The sequence below is a fragment of the Mastigoproctus giganteus genome, chromosome 9, assembly GCF_048544385.1.
Source record: "Mastigoproctus giganteus isolate SK-2022 chromosome 9, ASM4854438v1, whole genome shotgun sequence".
In the NCBI taxonomy this organism is placed as follows: Eukaryota; Metazoa; Arthropoda; class Arachnida; order Uropygi; family Thelyphonidae; genus Mastigoproctus; species Mastigoproctus giganteus.
Genome location: NC_143583.1, coordinates 45,246,726 through 45,268,183, shown reverse-complemented (window position 1 = coordinate 45,268,183; position 21,458 = coordinate 45,246,726). Strand labels below are relative to the sequence as shown.

The following is a 21,458-nucleotide window of genomic DNA, read 5'->3' as shown; positions in this document are numbered from 1 at the left end:
CTATGATGCCCAAATCTAGGAACTTGATATCACCCACAAACATCAAACAGATTCTCTCAGACCACTAATAACATCTTCAATGGATGTAGAATGGTATCTTCACTAGATGATGAATCAATGACAAAAATACCTCTAGCTCTTACTCTTTCCTGGACAACACAAACACACACAAGGGAACAAACTGAAAAAAAAAGTTGGCTGTAGGATTGCTTTCGTCCAGAAAGTAAGCAATTCTTGGAACAAACAACAATTTGGTATTGTGGAAGTTTGAATAAATTTAAGGAAGAAATAGACATTATTAGAGGGAATGGCCAAATGAGGTGGGTGTTTTTTTGGGTTTTTTTTTTTTTTTTTTTTTTTTGGCTGATTCTGTATAAGCTTGCTTTCTTGCATCATCTGCTGCTACTACCACTAATAATAGGAATAAATCACAAGCCATTATTCTGGGGCATCTGAGAATCTTCCTTCACTTACAGCCAAACCTCCCACTCCTCCCCTCCCTCTTTCATATGGTGGCATTAAATTAGAAAAACCAAAAATACTCAAGCTGTACTAGATGCTCATAGAGTGACACTGAACCTCCTCAACAATTTACCCAAATTAGTGCTAGCATATGATGCAAAGAAGCTAACTTATACAGCATTAGCCAAAAAAAAAAAAAAAATGAAAAACATTTGTACATCCCTTCTAATAATTTGTCTAATCCTTTCTTAAATTTATTAAAACAAACCCACAAACTGATAATTGGCCTACCTCCCCACTGCAAGGATGATAGCAAGTGACTGCAGCACAGCATAATTGCCAACACTACAGTTCCTATGATACTCACAGCAACTGGCTCAGCTATGCTTAACTATAAATTCATGTGGTGAGTTTGAAGGTTCCCCTTTGAAATCACATACAAAAATAAATAGATGTCCTTTCTGTTTAGCCTGTATGCCCCATATTCATGTTCTGCATCCCCAATGTCTGAGTAGCACCACTTTTCTGATATCCCTGTAATGTCTATATTTCATGACTTAACCGGTACTTCATGAAATTTATTTACTACACTGCCAGCATTCAATCAATGCAGGAGAAAGGTATTATCATTCCATATTAAACAACTCAACAACTTCTGCTTAATAACAATTTCATTTATCCCATTCAAAATCTCAAAGGGAATCAACTTAACTGGTGTCAACTTTCACCAGCCTGTAGCTGGGATCCTCTTCCCTTGTAATACTAAATTCCATTCCTCATTTATGTATTCATCTGCCTCCTGTACTCAATCTATTCAGATTTATCTCCTAAATGGAGAGTAAAAAAAAGGAGCCACTCAATTTAACAAAAGCTCCTAACCACTGTGACTGGAAGTGGCACGTACTATATAAGTTAACAGTGATTCATAAAACAGAACTTTCTAATAATATAAATTGAACATAATAATCATTAGTATTAGTACTGGTCAAATGGAGGTAACTACCATCAGAGGTAAAGGGAAGGGTTTTTGTTTTCGTAAAGGCGACTATGATGGTCTGAGACAGTATTTAAATTCTATACAGTGGGACCAACTGATGATGTTACCAACAGCAAACTCAAAATGGGAAGCATTCAAGGAACTAATCTTGGAAGCTACCAGGCTTTACATACCAACTAAGAAATATTGTTCAAGATTTAGGCCTAAATGGTTGTCAGATGAACTAATGAGACATGTGGCAAAGAAGAAAAATGCATGGAATACATACAAATTAATGGGCGACATGGAAGCCTATGATAGATATAAGTTGGTCTGTAACCAAGTCACAAAGGAGATTAGGCAGGCAAAGGCAGACTACGAAAAATCTTTGGCAAAGGATGCAAATAAAAACAGAAAAGAGTTCTTTACCTATTTAAACTCAAGAAGGAAAGGGATGAATCAGATTGGTCCACTGGATATTGATGGTTCAACAGTTGAGGATCCTGCTCAGGTGGGTAACAATCTAAACGAGTATTTTGCATCTACATTCACGCATGAGGAGTTATTCAGGAAGGGGAATGACGTAGGTAAAGTAGACATTGGTAGTGAGCTAGATGATTTTGTAATAACTGAGAGGAAAGTGGAGGAGAGATTGTTGAGGATAAACATAAAAAGGCACCTGGGGTAGATGGGATCTATCCAGTTATATTAAAGGAGGCAGCAAAGGAAGTAAGCAAACCCCTAGCCATACTTATGAGAGCTCCTTTGGACTCAGGGGAGGTACCCATAGACTGGAGATGTGCAAATGTAACCCCAATTCACAAAGGAGGATCAAAGGCTGACACACGTAATTATAGACCTGTTAGTTTAACTTCTGTTCCAGGAAAATTAATGGAGGCACTGGTTAAAGAAGCACTGCAGGATCATCTAGACAAGAATTCAGTTATAGCTCAGACGCAGCATGATTTTGTTAAGGGCAGGTCTTGCCTGACCAATTTGATTGGATACTATGATGCAGTCACAAAAGAACTGGATTTTGATACTGTTGCACATGGAACACTGATGTACAAATTGGAGCAGTGTGGCATTGAAGGCAAATTGCTTCTATCGATAAAGGGGTGGTTGAGGGGGAGAAGACAGAGTGGTAATCAATGGACACTGCTCATCGTGGACAGTAATGTTATTAGTGGGTGTCCCTCAGGGTTCAGTGTTGGGTCCGTTGTTGTTTTCGGTGTTTATGAATGATATTGATGATGGTATATCAAGTTTAATGTCCAAGTTTGCAGATGATACAAAGGTTGGCAGGGTTGTTAAGGACACTACTGATGCTATGCTGCTGCAACAGGATCTGGAAAGGTTGAACAGATGGGCTGAGAGGTAGCAAATGAAGTTTAACATTGACAAATGTAAAGTACTACATATGGGAAACAGTAACCCCAGAGCAACGTATCAACTCTGCGGTACTACACTGACAGTGGTGGAGAATGAAAAGGACCTGGGGGTAATTGTGCAGGCAGATATGAAGTTCTCTGAGCAGTGCAGACGAGCTGCAAGAGTAGCTCATGGTGTCTTGTCAATGATATACAGGAATTTTTTTAGCAGGGATAAGGAGGTGATTATTCCCTTGTATAAGGCAATGGTTAGGCCACATCTTGAGTACTGTATACAGGTCTGGAAGCCTCATTTCAAGAAGGATGTAGAGCTGCTGGAACGGATACAGAGAAGGGCAACAAGATTAGTGAATGGAACAAAGGGTTGCTCTTACGAAGAAAGGCTTAAGTTTTGCAAATTACAGAGTCTGGAGACTAGGCACCGGCGAGGTGATCTGATAGAGGTGTATAAGGCTTTGAATGGTTTGAGCGTGCTCAATGCCAATGGGATTCTTCCTCTTGCTCAGAATAATCACCTCAGTGGGCATAAATTCAAATTGAGGAAGGACGGACGTCGGATAGATGTGCGGAAATTTGCCTTTGGCCAGCGGGTAGTTGGTTGGTGGAACCGACTTCCATCATTTGTTGTTGAAGTTGATAGCCTAAACAAATTTAAGGCTCAACTGGACAGGTATTTCGAACGAACGGAGGGGTGAAACGGGAGTGGTGTGTTTTTTTTTTTTTTTTTGGCTGATGCTGAATAAGCTTGCTTTCTTGCATCATATGCCTCTACTAATGCTAATGCTAAATGATTCAAAGAAGAATAATTAAGAATAATTTATACTTAAAAATATAATAAAATCATTTATATTAATTGATATATTTATAAACATGGGTAATCCCTATTAGCCAGGTTTACTGGAATGCAGTGGTAGATATTCTCCATGGTTCCAGGGGCTGTGGGAAGTCTCAAACCAATTTGATTACTGTTAGTACAGGACCCCCCCCCACACAGTTTTAAGTCCTTTAAAAATATGTGCACCATGGCCAGACTACATAAATCCTGCATTCATTTATGTGGTCTGGGAATATGTGGAATATCATAATTAAACAACTAACCATGATTACTCAAAATCAGGTGAAAGATAACTGGGTATAGTGAATACATTGTTAAAAAGTCTTACAAAGCATGCTTTGTTGTTAATTTTTGTATCACCATCATAAGTTCTCCGCAACATGGCAGTTCCATAACTGCAGAACTATCAGCCTCTATCAAATCATCCAATATTCCCATCCTCTTCCTTCCTCATCACTTTCTCTTCAATTGCATCTCTTAGCAAACTCTCCCCATCAGAGTCCAATCTAGTTTTTTTTTTTTTTTTTTTTTCTTAGCTTTTATATTTCTCCTACCTTCCTTGATATTTCCACATTTCTGACCCTGCCTGCCCTTATCACCCTTTCAAGCCTCCTCTACACCCACATCTCTCAAAAGCTTCAATTCTTCAAAGTGGATATTAGAATAACTGAAGTTTTGGAGAACAGTAGATTTTTTTTTTTTTTTTTTGGAAGAAAAGAAGACAAGGGAACTGAAACTGCATTTACTGCACCCAATCCTCCCTCCAACTAAAAAGAACCATAAAATCAACCCCAGGGACTCATCTAGTGAGTATGGGCTTGGCACACCCAGGGTCCTGAGCTAGATATCATCATTCTTAACTTTCTTGGTGATTCCCTTCTACTTTTCTCTCTATCTCTCTCTCTCTCTCTCTCTCTCTTAAAGTAATTCAGAAACTTTTTTGGCTGGTGTAGCATAAGCCTCAGGCTTCCTTGCGCCATATGGCTAATCACAACAATAATAATAATCCGAGCTGTCCTTTTCCCGGTGCGGAGATGGGAGAAATCCAAGGTGGCGTCTAACACGATTTGATTTGATTTAAGAATTCTTGGCGCAAGAGCTACTGCAGTTAAAATGCGCCTGTAAGATTTTATATAATGGTTTTGTTCTAATTCATATATTGCTGCTAATAATTTCCAAGAGTAACAGAGAATGACTATAGCTTGCTTTAGAGATAATATTTAGTTTTATATTTTATTATAGTAATTTATTTTCTTGAGGAACTGAAAAACATCTGCTATATTTTTTCTATCTTCCAGTATGGTTTTGAGAGTGAGGGAGTCATGTTTGTTTAGCTCTTTGAAGGAGTTTCGGCGCTCATCTGCAAAAGCTGGACAAGTAATCAGTACATGTTCTACTGTTTGTTGTGTGTAACAGATGGGGCATAGGGGAGATCCTCTCCTCACAAAAGATAAGAGTGACTGAAATACGTGTGTCCTATCCTTAACCTAGCAAGTATCACTTCATCGCGTCTATTTTTCTGAATGCTGGATTTCCATGGTTGGAGTAATCTTTTAATCTGATGCAATTTGTTAGTGGTAAGTACTTGCCATTGCTGCTGCCAGTGATGTATCCCACTGTGATTAATAACATGTTTGTAGTCTGAGAAAGGAATATATTCTGATGCAGAAATATTGTTGTTGGCTTCTTTGGCAGCTCTGTCTGCTTGCTTGTTACCACGTATTCAGACATGACTTGGGATCCAGCAAAATCTAATGTTACGACGTTGTTAAAGGAGTTTTGATACTTTGTATTGAATCTGCCGTTGTAGTGGACGTTTGTTAGAACTGATATTTTGTATTACCATCATGGAACTACGGGAGTCAGTGAAAATTATGCTGTTTTGAAAACTTGAATGGTCGATTTCGTCTGACATGAACATGTCCTTTTCCCAGTCTGCGCATATAGCACAATGGTATCATCACGGTCCTCCCTACACCGGGTGGAAAAGGCCCGGGTTCGAATCCCGTCGATGACACGAGGAACCTTAGTGGGCTTTTTTCACTCCGTGGCTGAGTTGGGGGGGTCTCAGGCATAGATAGCAAGATTTTTCCCTGGGAAACTGGTTTTTTTTCGTCCAGCAAACAGACAAATCGACCAAAGAACACACGCAATTTACAGACAAGATAAATATGGGTATATGTAATCGTTTACAGGGGACCTTAATTTCATAATTTTTCCTTTTCCCAACATCAATTTTCGCATCGGTACCACTAAAGCTATGACCAACGCTGGATATAAGCACATTTATTATATTATAAATCAACAGGGATTACCTTTATTTTAGATATAGGAAGCTTCTTTTCCAACTCGCTAATAATTCTTGAGGATGGCGATATATATTTTGTAAAGTAGGTGGGACATCTTCCCCACTGTCAGAACCAAGAATTATTAGCGAGTTGGACTAGGAGAGTTGGAAAAGAAGCTTCCTATATCTAAAATAAAGGTAATCCCTGTTGATTTATAATATAATAGAATATAGGAATTATTGAGCATTTAATAGCTCTCAGTAATCAAAGCACATCTATATACAGATTAAAAGCATTATACAAAACCGCAATCATTACCCAGCAGCACCAGATTCTTTTTCAAATTTTTTTTCTCGTTTATATCTGCCAGAATTATGCAAAACCATCGTTTCTCAAAATTCGGTACTGTATAACCTAAAAATATCACAAAACAATCCAGTACATGTGTTCGTAACTGGCGGGATTAGAAGTAAGTGACACCTATCGGTATTACTTTACTGCATATTATTTTTATGCAATTACGTAAAAAGAGACCCTCGTGGATTTTAGGAATGCCGTCCTCCCGACACAGGGTGAAAAAGACCTGAGTTCGAATCCTGTCCATGACAGAAAATATTTTATGTGCCTTTTTAACAACGTGGCTGAGTTAGTCAATCTCAGGGATGGGTAGAATGGTTTTTCTCCCGGAAAATCGGAATTTTTATCAAGCAAACAGAAAACCGTAATATTTGAGTAAGAAGCTTTAAACTTCGCAGACAAATTCCTACTTCTCTACGTAGCTCTCTTCAGAGCTACACATAAAACCATCTATGGATAAGCTCTTTCAGGCCTCTTGAATAGAACCTGTCACTTTGAAAAGAAAAATAAGCTACTGCTTCATTATAATAACCGCTTAATTAGTCAGAAATCTTTTATATGGAGGTTTCACATCTGGTTGCAAAGTTCACTGCAAGAGCAGCCTTATACTCAGAAGTATTGTCGGCTAGGAGGTTGACGCCTTTTGGAAGATTCCCTCATCTCTTCCGCTTAATAGCCTCTCCTAACTTTCTCTGGAGGTTTCTATTGCACTCCTCAGCGTAGCTGTTGCCTTTTGAGTACTAATCAAAAAGGATGAGTTCATTACAGTAACAGAAGACAAACAGATGCATGAATAATGTTCACTTCATTTGTTAAATAAAATTTTGTTCAGAAGTCTGTCGTCAAGAACTACCTGTTCCACTTTAGCCACGAAGGCAGGCTCAATGATTGAGATGGGTTTAATTTCTCGTGGGTATAGGTACATTTTCTCGCTCGTACCTAAACTGCCATTTCCAATTTTTCATATTCGGATATTATGGTAATTTTCACAATATACAGCATTCATCGTTTCGAGGATAGTTTTGCTTCTTTGGCTTCCAATTAAAAAATTTTAAAATAGATCAGCTCTCAACATTCTCTAGCACAATTTCATTACCTATATTCGTGGCTATAGTTTAGTAACCAATGAAGCAAGAAACAGAAATAAATACAGATTAACTTATTAGAATTACCAGTAATGCAAGTCACAACAGAGGATAGGCAGACAAAGGCAGATTACAAGAAATATTTTGCAAAGGATGCAAAGAAAACAGTAAAAAGTTCTTTACTAATGTAAACTCTAGATGATCCGGTTGATGATCGTGCTCAGGTAGCCAACAAACTAAATGCTTATTTTGCATGTACATTCGCACATGAAGAGTTATTCAGGGAGGGGAATGCCGAAGGTAAATTAAATTCTATCAGGGAGATATATGATTTTCTAATAACTGAGAGTAAACTGGAAAAGAAATTGTTAAAAATAAACATATGAAAAGCACCTGAGGTGGATGGGATTTATCCAGTTATATTAAAGCAGGCAGCAAAGGAATTAAGCAAACCCTTAGCCATAATAATGATAGCATCATTGGATTCAGGGTAGGTACCCATGAACAGGAAACGTGCAAATGTGACCCCAATTAACAAAGCAGATCAAAGGGCGACAAAAATAATTTGAGACATGTTAGTTTAACTTCTGTTCCAGGGAAATTAATGAAGGCACTGATTAAAGAAGCACTGCAGGATCATCTAGAAAAGACGTCAGTCATAGCTCGAACACAGCATGGGTTTGATAAGGGGTAGTTTCTTTGGCCAATTTGATTGGATATTATGATGTGATCACAAAGGGAATACAAAGAATAATTTTGATAACATATATTCCGAAATTATGTAGGCTTTGGATACTGTTGCACACTGCTGAACAAATTGGAGCAGTGTGGCATTAGAAGCAAATTGCTACTATGAATAAAGGGACAGTTGAGTGGGAGAAAACAGAGAGTGGTAATCAATGGACACTGCTATTCATGGACTAATGTTAATGGAGGAATCACACAGGGTTCAGTGTTCGGTCCATTGTATTTTTTTTTTTTTTTACAATTCGAAAATTGTAGATCTCTTAAAGTACCATTTATAACTGACACAATATAATAGCGTTGCTTAATTTAATTTATTATGGTACTCACCTTTTTATAATCTGCGTTGATGTTGGAATAAATTGGATGATAATTTTAAATTTAAGTTAGCGTGAATAAGTTAGGATTTAAAAACAGAATTAAAATATGCCCAAGGAAGTAGAAGTGCACGCCTTCGTCCTTCGTTGTCAATGTTGAAATTAAAAACAATTGAAGTTATATAGTTGGAAACAGAAGGCCAATAGCCATAACAAGTGGCTTTCGTTTTATACGTCTTCAGTTGGCCATGGTAGAATGAGAGTAAACGCGTGTATTTATTCTAATATAGCATTAGTAGAGGCATTTGATGCAAGAAAGCAAGCTTATGCAGCATCAGCCAAAAAAAAAAACCCACTTCCACTTCACCCCTCTGTTCGTTCAAAATACCTGTCTAGCTGAGCCTTAAACTTATTTAGGCTATCAACCTCCACTACAAGGGATGGAAGTCTGTTCCACCAACCAACCACCCGCTGGCTAAAGGCAAATTTCCGCACGTCTATCCTACATCTGTCTTTCCTCAATTTGAATTTATGCCCTCTCAGGTGATTATTCTGAGCTAGAGGAAGAATCCCATCAGCATTGCGCATGCTCAAACCATTCAAGGCTTTATACACCTCTATCAGATCACCTCGCTGGTGCCTAGTCTCCAGACACTGTAATTTGCAAAACTTAAGCCTTTCTTCGTAAGAACACCCCTTTGTTCCATTCACTAATCTTGTTGCCCCTCTCTGTACTCGTTCCAGCAGCTCTACATCCTTCTTGAAATGAGGCCTCCGGACCTGTATACAGTACTCTAGGTTTGGCCTGACCATTGCCTTATACAAGGGAATAATCACCTCCTTATCCCTGCTGGAAAAATTCCTGTATATCATTGACAATACTCCATGAGCTACTCTTGCAGCCCGTCTGCACTGCTCAGAGAACTTCATATCTGCCTGCACAACCACCCCAAGTCCCTTTCATTCTATACCACTGTCAGTGTAGTACCACAGAGTTGATACGTTGCTCTGGGGTTACTGTTTCCCATGTGTAGTACTTTACATTTGTCAATGTTAAACTTCATTTTCCACCTCTCAGCCCATCTGCTCAACCTTTCCAGATCCTGTTGCAGCAGCATAGTGTCAGTAGTGTCCTTGACAATGCCTCTACTAATGCTAATGCTAATATTTAAGAAGACTAAGTTCCCGTGATGCTCCTGGATACATGTGGGAATTTCAGGTGCATGAGATTCCAGACCGGTGTTATGTTATAGGGTAGTTTGGAATTTAATACTTGGAGAGTGGAATGGCGGCGAAACCATTCTATAACTAGGGCTTCATATTGGAAAATTTTAAAACTGGATTTTAATTTGATAATAGGAATGGCTGAATCTAGAAAGGGGGAGGTGTGGTTGTGGGATTTAACTTGTGTTGCTAATTCGGTATTGGACTGTCCCTTCCTAAAGTTATTGTAGTGTTAGTACGCACGTGAGTTTGATGTTTTGGTAGAACTGTATTTTGTGTGGTGCCACCAATGTAGCAAGCGTTACAGTTATCTTGGCATTCTATTAAGTAGATGATATTATTCATGTCACAAATGTGATAATTTTGTGTATCTTTATATGAGCTGAATAATGAACCTAGTTTATTATAAGATGAAAATGTAAGATGAGAATGTATTATAAGATGAGAATGAATGATATCGGTTCCTTTGAATAAACGGCGGAATTGGTTGGCAAAATTACTATGGTAAGGGAAGATAATACGTAAATTATTATTGGAAATGTGTTTGGGTGGGTTGTTAATATTATTTTGGACTGTGATAATAGTTTGTTTGATTAATTGAAATCAAATTTTCTTAATCAGATTTACAAGCAAACCTATCATCATGATTTATTCCAACATCAACGCAGATTATAAAAAGGTGAGTACCATAATAAATTAAATTAACCTACGCTATTACATTGTGTTTTTTTTTTTATTAATGATATTGATGATTGTATATCAGGCTTAATTTCAAAGTTTGCGGACGATACGAAAGAAGGCAGGGATGGTAATGGCACTAAGGACAGTACGCTGCTGCAACAGAAAAATTAAACAGATGGGTTCAGAGTTGACAACTGAAGCTTAACCTTGACAAATGTTAGGTACGGAATATAGGAAACAGTAACCACAGAGTAATGTATCAACTGTGTGGTACTGCACTGAGAGTGGTAGAAATGAAAAGGAGCTGAGGGTAATTGTGCAGGCAGATATGAAGTTTTCTGAGAAATAGAGACGGTCTGCAAGAGTGGTGTCTTGTCAGGAATGCCGGAATTTTTCTAGCAGGATAAGCAGCTGATTATCCTCTTGTATAAGAAAATAGTCCGGCCAAACCTTGAGTACTCTAAACAGGTCTGGAGGCATTGTTTAAGAAGGATGTAGAGCTGCTGAAACGAGTACAGAGAAGGGAAATACAATTAGTGAATGGAACAAAGGATTGCTTTTAGGATGAAAGGATTAATTGTTGAAAATTACAGTGTGTGGAGAATAGGCACCTGCGAGGTGATCTGCTTGAGTCATATAAAGTCTTGGAAGGTTTGAGCATGCTCAATGCTGATGGGATTCTTCCTCTTGCTCAGAATAATCCCCCGAGAGGGCATAACGTTAAATTGAGGAAAGACAGTTGTAGAATAGAAGTGCAGAAGTTTGCCTTTAGCAAGTAGATGGTTGATTGAAGGAACAAACTTTCATCTGTCGTTTTAGAAGTTGGTACTTAAAGAGATTCAAGCCAGAACTAGACAGATATTTGGTGCGAGTGGTTGGATGAAATAGTAAGGGTTGTTTGTTTTTTTTTTTTTTTTTTTTTTGGCTGATGCTATATAAGCTTGTTTTCTTGCATCATATGCCTATGGTAATACTAACGCATCCAGAAAGCCCGACGTAGCCGAGTGGTCATCAGCGAGAGTGCATTACACGCATTCCTTGAGTGGACCGGGGTTCAAGCCCGTTACTACTAAATACGAGAAATATTTGTATTGACGATTTATTGTAAACTGTACTGACTTGGTTGTCGTGCCGGAGTATAAACAGAAAATGTGCTTACTTATTAAAAAAACTCCTTAACTGGCATGTTTTAAAAGGGAGTAAATACTTATTTCCCGTTCCTCGCATAAGGCGTCGTAATATTGTATCACGATAAAATTTACGCACCATACTGGTGAATTTCGTAGCTCGTTCAAGTTTAATACCTCATGTTATTATTATCATTATTGGCCCAACGATGGAAGGAAGCCTGGGGCTTTTGCTGCACCAGTCATGAAAAAAAAAGTTTTTTTTCTCAGTTACCCTAAAAGAGAGAGAGAGAGAGAGAAGGCAATAACCAACAAAGAGCAGAATGATGTTATTCAGCTCATGACCCTGGGTGTGCCAAGCCCATACTCAGCATATGTGAGCCTGTGGCGTTAAATTTGTACAGATAACTAGGAAAAGTTTTTTAAACGCCCTGGATACAAACAACGAACGGTCCAAACATAGATGATTCGGCTGGAGTGTCTGAAGAGTGAATAGCAAAGTGGGTTCCTTATGAAATACAGTAGAATTTTCATGAATCAAAAACAGTGGAATTTTTATAAATGAACCAAAGTAGAGATTTCATATTGCCACTGGAAACAAAACTAGAACAAGCTTACGTTTGTTTCGGAATAGCATTAGCAGTGACAAATGTTGCAAGAATGCAAGCATATACAGCAGTGGAAAATGAAATACACAGCACCAGTCAAAGAAAATAAAACGACACCTCCAATTTCGCCTGTTCATTCCGTCTAATAGTTTGTCTAGTTTTCCTTGAATTTCTTTAAACAATAAACTTCTACAATAACTCAGGGGCTCACATCTGGGTAGAATAGGCTTGAATGACTTTCGAGAGGCAACCACAGAGAGTAGTACTCTTGATCTGATTATCAGCAGTGATCATTCCTGTATTAACAATTTGCCGATAAAGGAACCACTAGGTGGCAGTAAACACAGTGTACTGACGTGGATTTACTTCAAAATATAATTACCATTGCGGGTAAAGGGAAGGGTTTTTACTTCGGTAAAGGTGACTACTGCAAACAAAAGTGGTCTCAGACAGTTTTTAAATTCTGTAAAGTGGGACCCACTGTCACCAAGAGCAAATGTTAAGTGGGAAGCATTCAAGGAATTAATCGTGGAAACTAAACGGCTACTACTAAACTTTTCATACCTATTAAGAAATATTGTTCAAGGTTGAGGCCTAAATGGTTTTTAAGGAACTAATGAAACTCGTGGCAGAGAAGAAAAATATATGGCATGCATATAAATTATAAGGCGACACAGAAGCCTATGGCAGATAAAAGCTAGTCTGTAATCAAAGCACAAAGCACATTAGGCAGGGGAAGGCAGTTTACGAGAAATCTTTGGCAAAGGATGCTTAGAAAAACAGCAAGGATTTCTTAACTTATATAAACTCTAAAAGGAAGGGTAAGAATCAGATTCGTCCGCTTGATATCAATGGTTCGACAGTTGATGATCCTGCTCAGATAGCAAACAAACAGAATGAGTATTTTCCATCTAAATTCACACATTAAGAGTTATTAAGGATTGAAAATGGCAGAAGGTTATCACATTGCAGCAAGGTGTTTAACGATTTTGTAATAACTGGGAGCAAAGTGGAGGAGAAATAGTTGGAGTTAAACATAAGAAAGGCACCTGGAGTGAATGTGATCTATCCAGTTATATTAAAGGAAGCGGTAAAGGAACTAAGCAAACCGTTAGTCATAATTATGAGAGCATACTTGGACTCAGGGGATGTCCCCGCGAACTGGAGATGTGCAAATGTACTCCCAATTCACAAAGGGGGATCGAACGGTGACAAGAATAATTACAAACCTGTTAGTTTAACTTCTGTTCTGGGTAAAATAATGGAAATACATTGTGAGATCATCTAGACAAGACTGCAGCAATAATTCAGACACAGCATGGGTTTGTTAAGGGAAAGTCTTCCTGACAAATTTGATTGGATATTATGATGTGGTTACAAAGCAGCTGTATGCAAAAAAATAATTTTGATATCGTATGCTTGGATTTCAGGAAAGCTTTTGACACTGTTGCGCACGAAAGTCTGCTGTACAAATTCGAGTAGAATGGTATTAAGGGTAAGTTGCTATAATGGATAAAAAGATGGTTGAGTGGGAGAAGACAGAGGGTGGTAATCAATGGGCACTGCTCTTCGTGGACTAATGTTATAAGTGGATTTTCACAGGGTTCGGTTTGGGTCCACTGTTGTTTTGTATATTTATCAATGATATTGATGAAGGTATATCAGGCTTAGTGTCGAAGTTTGCAGATGATACAAAGATTGGCAGGGTTCTTAATGACAGTAATGGCAGTGTGCTACTGCAACAGGATCTAGAAAATTTGGGAAGATGGGCTGAGAAGTGGCAATTGAAGTTTAACATTGACAAATGAAAAGTACTGCATATGGGTAGAAGTGACCCCAGAAGAACGTACCGACTGTGTGGTACTACACTTAAGGGTGTAGAAAATGGAAAACACCTGGGAGTGATTGTGCAGTCAGATATGAATTTTTGAGCACAATGCGAATGATATACAGGAATTTTGCTATCAGGGGAAAAGGAGGTGATTGTCCCTCTGTATAAGGCATTGTAAGGCCACGCCTTGAGTACTGCGTACAGGTCTTGAGGCCTCATTTTAGGAAGGATGTAGCGTGTACAGAGAAGGGCAACAAAATTGGTGATGGGAATGAGGGGATCCGCTTACCAAGAGAGGCTTAATTTCTGCAAATTACAGCCGCTGGAGACTGGGCACCTGCGAGGTGATCTGATTGAGGTGTATAAGGCCTTGATTGGGTTGAGTACGCTAAATTGTGATGGGATTTTTCCACTTGTTCAGATTCCGAACCTAAGGGGACATCAAATTGAGGAAAGACAGCTTTAGAAATAGATTTGTGGAAATTTGCCTTTAGCCAGTGGGTGGTTAATTGCTGGGACAAACTTCCATCTGTAGTTATGGAAGTTGATAGGTTAAATAAATATAAGGAGGAACTGGACTATCATTCAGAGGGAATGTTGCGAATTTTTTTTTTCTTGGCTGATGCTACATAAGCTCATACGTTTGCTTTCTTGCCTCACATGTCACGATTGCTATTGCTATTACTACTATTACTATTACAGTCAGGGTCCTGAGCTCGGTATCTTACTTAGCCGTACCCGCTCATCTCTCTCTCTCTCTCTCTCTCTCTCTCTCTCTCTCTCTCTCTCTCTCTCTCTCTCTCTCTCTCCCTCTGGGTATTTCGAATTTTTTTTTTTTTTTTGGCTGGTGCAGCAAAAGGCTTCCTATAACCTTCATATGGGTAATGATAATAATCATAATAATAATAAAAGGTGTAAATTCGTTCCAACAATCAATCATCCAGTGACTAGTTCATTCTCAATTTGAATGCGTATCCACATAGGTGTGGTGTGAACAAGAGGTAGAATCCCATAAACATTGAGCCGTTCAATCCAATTAAAGCCTCAAACACTGCAATCAGATCACTTCGCAGGTGTCTAGTCTCCAGAAGCTGCAATTTGCTAAACAGAAGCCCTTTTCGGTAGGAGCCCCCCCATTGCTTCCCCTCACCAACTTGTTGTCATTCTCTGTATCGGTTCAGTAGTACCACATCCTATCGAGGCAGTGTTAGGTGGGTCGGAAAACTGCTAGCTTGGGGGGGGGGGAGACAAAGACCAATAGATTGACAGTAGCCACTGGCAGAGGTGAAAGAGATTCTTGCACTGCTTCTATAAGAATGAGCAGAAGCCTGAAAAACAAGATGCATGGTATTTCAGAGACTGCTGGGAGCCGTTGCGGTACAAGTAAACCCATGGGTTGTGTTAGGGTAGCTAAGAATAGAAACAGGTGCATGTATATTTGCGTGTACACCAATGCTAGGAGTTTAGTAAATAAATTTGATGAATTTGAGGTATTGCTCAAAACATCAAAAGCAGATATTGTTGGGATATCAGAGACGTGGTGTCACAGAGATATAAGGGATGCAGAACTGCAATTTGGGGAGTACAACGTCTACACAAAGGATAGACAGGATAGGAAGGGGGGGAGGGGTTATGCTATTAGTTAAGAAACACATAAAAACCAAGGAAGTGAAGCCAGTCGAAATCGCTGGACAGTGCAGTGTTGAGTCAGTTTGGTGTGACATAAGCATTGGGAGATCAAAATTGAGAGTAGGAGTGTGCTATAGGCCTAATGACTCTGATGAGTATAATAAGGAACTGTACAGGGAAATAGAGTGGGCCAGTAAATCAGAGAGTCTTATAATGGGGGATTTTAATTTCCCAGATATTGACTGGAATTTGGGGGCTGGTTACTCACACACTAGCAGGGCTTTTGTGGATTTATTGGATGATTGTTTTCTACATCAGCATGTTCGGGAGGCAACTAGAGGGAGTAATACTCTTGATTTGATTATCAGCAGTGATTCTTCATGCATTAAGAATCTGCAGATCAATGAACCACTAGGTGGCAGTGATCACAGTGTGCTGAAGTGGGATTTACTCAAAGAGGTAACTACCATCAGGGGTAAAGGGAAAGGTTTTTGCTTTCATAAAGGTGACTACGATGGTCTGAGACGGTATTTAAATTCTATACAGTGGGACCAACTGATGATGTTACCAACAGCAAATTCAAAATGGGAAGCATTCAAAGAACTTATCTTGGAAGCTACTAGGTGTTACATACCAACTAAGAAATATTGTTCAAGGTTTAGGCCTAAATGTCAGATGAACTAATGAGACATATGGTAGAGAAGAAACATGCATGGCATACATATAAATTAACATGTGACACAGAAGCCTATGATAGATACAAGTTGATATGCAACCAAGTTACAAAGGAGGTTAGGCAGGCGAAGGCAGATTACGAGAAATCCTTGGCAAGGGATTCAAAGAAAAACAGCAAAGAGTTCTTTACTTATGTAAACTCTAGAAGGAAGGGGATGAATCAGATTGGTCCACTTGATATTGATGGGTCAACTGTTGATGATCCTGCTCAGGTAGCTAACAAACTAAATGAATATTTTGCATCGACATTCACACATGAGGAGTTATTCAGCAAGGGGAATGCCAGAGGTGAATTCAACTCTAGCAGTAAGCTACAGAATCTTGAAATAACTGGGAGTAAAGTGGAGGGGAAACTGTTGAAGATAAACAGAAGAAAGGCACCCGGGGTGGATGGGATCTATCCAGTTATATTAAAGGAGGCAGCAAAGGAAGTAAGCAAACCCTTAGCCATAATTATGAGAGCTTCCTTGGACTCAGAGAGGTACCCATAGACTGGAAATGTGCAAATGTGACCCCAATTCACAAAGGAGGATCAAAGGCTGACACAAGTAATTATAGACCTGTGAGCTTAACTTCTGTTCCAGGAAAATTAATGGAGGCACTGGCTAAAGAAGCACTGCAGGATCATTTAGACAAGATTTCAGTTATAGCTCAGACACAGCATGGTTTTGTTAAGGGGAAGTCTTGCCTGACCAATTTGATTGGATACTATGATGCAGTCACAAAGGAACTGGATGCAGGGAATAACTTTGATATTATATACTTGGATCTTAGAAAGGCTTTTGATACTGTTACACATGGAAGACTGCTACACAAATTGGAGCAGTGTGACATTGGAGGCAAATTGCTGCTATGGATAAAGGGGTGGTTGTGGGGAAGAAGACAGAGAGTGGTAATCAATGGACACTACTCATCGTGCACTAATGTTATTAGTGTAGTCCCTCAGGGCTCAGTGTTGGGTCCATTATTGTTTTCTGTATTTAGAAATGATATTGATGATGGTATATCAAGCTTAATGTCCAAGTTTGCAGACGATACAAAGGTTGGCAGGGTTGTCAAGGACACTACTGACACTATGCTGCTGCAACTGGATCTTGAAAGGTTGAGCAGATGGGCTGAGAGGTGGAAAATGAAGTTTAATATTGACAAATGTAAAGTACTACACATGGGGAACAGCAACCCCAGAGCAACGTATCAACTCTGTGGTACTACACTGACAGTGGTAGAGAATGAAAGGGACTTGGGGGTGGTTGTGCAGGCAGATATGAAGTTCTCTGAGCAGTGCAGACGGGCTGCAAGGGTAGCTCATGGAGTATTGTCAATGATATACAGGAATTTTTCCAGCAGGCCAGCAGGGATAAGGAAGTGATTATTCCATTGTATAAGGCAATGGTCAGGCCACACCTAGAGTACTGTATACAGGTCTGGAGGCCTCATTTCAAGAAGGATGTAGAGCTGCTGGAACGAGTACAGAGAAGGGCAACAAGATTAGTGAATGGAACAAAGGGGTGCTCTTACGAAGAAAGGCTTAAGTTTTGCAAATTACAGTGTCTGGAGACTAGGCACCAGCGAGGTGATCTGATAGAGGTGTATAAAGCCGTGAATGTTTAAGCATGCTCAATGCTGTTGGGATTCTTCCTCTAGCTCAGGAAAATCACCTGAGAGGGCATAAATTCAAAATGACAGATGTATGATAGACGTGCGACGATTTGCCTTTAGCCAGCAGGTGGTTGGTTGGTGGAACAGACTTCCATCCCTTGTGGTGGAGGTTGATAGCCTAAATAAGTTTAAGGCTCAGCTGGACAGGTATTTTGAACGAACAGAGGGGTGAAGTGGAAGTGGGTTTTTTTTTTTTTTTTTTTTTTTTCTGATGCTGCATAAGCTTGCTTTCTTCCATCAAATGCCTCTACTAATGCTAATGCTAATGCTAAAATCCTTCCTAAAATGAGACATGCAGTACAAAAGATGTGACCTGACCATTGCCGTATACAATGGGACAGTCACCTCCTTATCCCTGCTAGCAAAAATCCTGTTTATAATCAACAAAACCCCTATCAGCTATCCTGGCAGGCATCACATCTACTTTTTCCAGAGAACTTCCTATTTGACTGCACAATTAGCCTAAGGTGTTTTTAATTTTCCACTAATCTCAATGTATTGCCGCACACTTCATACGCTACTCTCTGGTTATTCTTATCGATGTACAGTATTTTACATTTGTCATTGTTAAACTTCGATTGCCATTTCTCAGTCTATTTACCTAACTCTTCTAGATCCTGCTGCAGTATAATACTGCCACCTTGCCAAATTTTGTATCATCTGCAAAATTGGACATTGAAACTGATATGCCTTCATCAATATCTTTGATAAATATAGAAAACAATAATCGATCCAACATAAAATGCGGGGGACTCCATTAATAACATTAGTCCATGAGAAGCAATGTCCATTGATTACCACTCTTTGTCTCCTCCCACCCAACCATCCCTCTCTAACACGTTGCTGTACAAAACAGTCATTCAATGAATCGACAAATGTCTTACTGGTTTGTGGAAGACCATACCAGACGTTACAGTCAATATCTGGAAAGTTAACGTCCTCCATTATAAGACAATCCGATATATTGGCCCACTCTACTTTTCTGCATATTTGTTCGTTGTTCTTATTAGAATGAGTAGGCTTATTATACACACGCTCCTACTTTCATTTTGGTCTTACCGCTGCTTTCGTCACACGAAACTGACACAACATTGAATTCGCCACCCATGTCAACTATATATTCTTTTAAATTTTCTGTGTTCTATGTGAATTTTAGTGCAAATGCATCATTTATACACAGCTAATTATAGATTAGAAAATTTGCAATAGCGGCAAGTTACATCTCATATTGTGAATACCTTCTCCTCTTGTAGGTATTCACAATATGAGATGTATTTTAAACGATGCCGCTATTGCAAATTTGCTAATCTATAATTAGCTGTGTATAAGTGATGCATTTGCACTAAAATACACATAGTCTAATCTCTTTCGCAGCTTTATTCTTAAGCCCTTAAGGCATTAAAGTCCTAACTTATATCATACACCATCAGGCATCTCTCATATTGTGGAAATATACTTCACAACTGTTTTGTCATCATTACATCACTTGGGTACCTACCCGCCCACCGAAGAAAGGCCAAATAGCCCTGAAACGGCACCAGGGGGCGCCTGATGATGTCCGGAGTTTCCAAGAATAGGTAACAACCCACTGGGGAAGCGTTGCCTATTCAAGGAGTTTTTGAGTGGTGTGAGTTGAAGGAGTTACTGTCCCTTTTATTCTTCTACACCGTTTCTTTTCCTCTTCCACTCCTAATATTACTTTCCCTCTACCTTTTTGCTTTTCTAAGTCTAATAGGGACAAGTGGACAGTCGAGTTATTATCCCACACAAATACAAAATAGCCCTGAAACGGCACCAGGGGGAGTCTGATGATGTCCGGAGTTTCCAATTAGGTAACAACAGCCTTCTCCACTGGGGAAGCGTTGCCTATTCGAAGAGTTTATGAGTTTTTGAGTGGTGTGAGTTGAAGGAGTTACTGTCCATTTCATTCTTCTACACTGTTTCATTTCCTCTTCCACTCCTACTATTACTTTCCCTCTACCTTTTTGCTTTTCTAAATCTAATAGGGACAACTGAATAGTCGAGTTATTATCCCACACAAATACAAAATAGCCCTGAAACGGTGCCGTCTGGGTGGTGGTGTCCACCGAGAATAAGTAACAATAGCTTTCTCCTTCGGGTGAAGCATTACTTATTCGAAGTAGCGCAATGTCCTGGCAACTTGTCGTGAAGGTATTCACAATATGAGCTGTACCTTAAACGATGCCGCTATTGCAAATTTGCTAATCTATAATTAGCTGTGTATAAATGGTGCATTTGCACTAAAATAGACATAGTCTAATCTCTTTCGCAGCTTGAGGCTTAAGCCCTTAATGCATTAGATTTTCTGTGCTCTTAACTAAAAGCTTAAACCCTCCATATCTGTCCTTTCTGAATATATTTTACTTCCTATATTCAACTTCCGCACCCCTCACAACTGAATGGCACCAAGTCTGCGAAATTCGAACTATTTCCACATTTAAAAATATTTCATGACTAAATGTCTTAGAATATGAAATAGTTGGTCTATGGATGGTTACTGCACATACATTTCGACTACCCAGATAGTATGAATGATCGTTTAATTACAACTCATATTCTGAATCAACCTTCACAAGGAGTTGTTGAGATATTGCACTTCTTTGAATAAGTAACGGTCACCAGTACAGAAGGCTAATGTTACTTGTTAGGTTGTGTTATCCGCTAAGAATAAGTAACAATAGTAATTTCCACTGGTGAAGGTATACTTATTCAAAGCAGTGCAATACCTTTTGCAACTCTTTGTGAAAGTTGATTCAAAATATGAGATGTAATTAAACGATGCATCATACTATCTGGGTAGTAGAAATGACCAACTCTTTCAATTTCCACATTTGATGTCTTGACTAGCACTTCATATTCATCAAATTTATTTACTATACTCCTAGCGTTGTATAAACTATTATATTTAGGCCACCCGAATAATTAAATTCATGTGCCGTGCTGTGTCTTATGTCTGTTAATTGCGTGTGTTCTATGGTCGATTTGTCTGTTTGCTGGACGAAAAATCCGTTTCTGGGGTAAAAACCTTGCTATCTACGCCTGAGACAAACTCAGCCACCAAGTGAAAAAGCCCATTAAAGTTCCTCGCGTCATCGACGTGATTCGAACCCGGGCCTTTTCTAGCGTTGTACATCCAAGTATACATGCACCTATTCTAAATCTCGGTTACCTTACCATAGCCCATTAACATTACATGTTTCATGGTCACTCCCAACGGTTATTGAAAAGCCTCAACACCTTGCTTTCAGGACTGCTGCTCATTTCAATCATTTTCACCTCTTCCAGCGACTATTGTTAATCTATCAGTCTGAGTATTCGCTTAAGCTAGCAGTTTTCCGACCCACCTAACACTCACTTGATTGCACCTTCAAATATTCTTACATCCTTTCTATAAACCCTGGGGGCTCACATCTGGTGAGTATGGGCTTGGCACACCCAGGGTCCTGAGCTGGATATCATCATTCTTCTCTTTCTTTGTGATTCCCTTC

General features: G+C 39.2%; 1 protein-coding gene across 1 annotated transcript in view; it reads right to left on the bottom strand.

Moving 5' to 3' along the window:
• PolE1 (DNA polymerase epsilon catalytic subunit 1) overlaps nucleotides 1-6,338 on the bottom strand; it is a 650,197-nt gene extending 643,859 nt beyond the window's left edge. Inside the window, 2 exon segments of the mRNA XM_090380641.1 lie at nucleotides 490-502; nucleotides 6,281-6,338. Of these exon segments, the coding sequence (XP_090236767.1) occupies nucleotides 490-502; nucleotides 6,281-6,338 (71 nt within the window).
• Nucleotides 6,339-21,458: the final 15,120 nt, after the last annotated feature.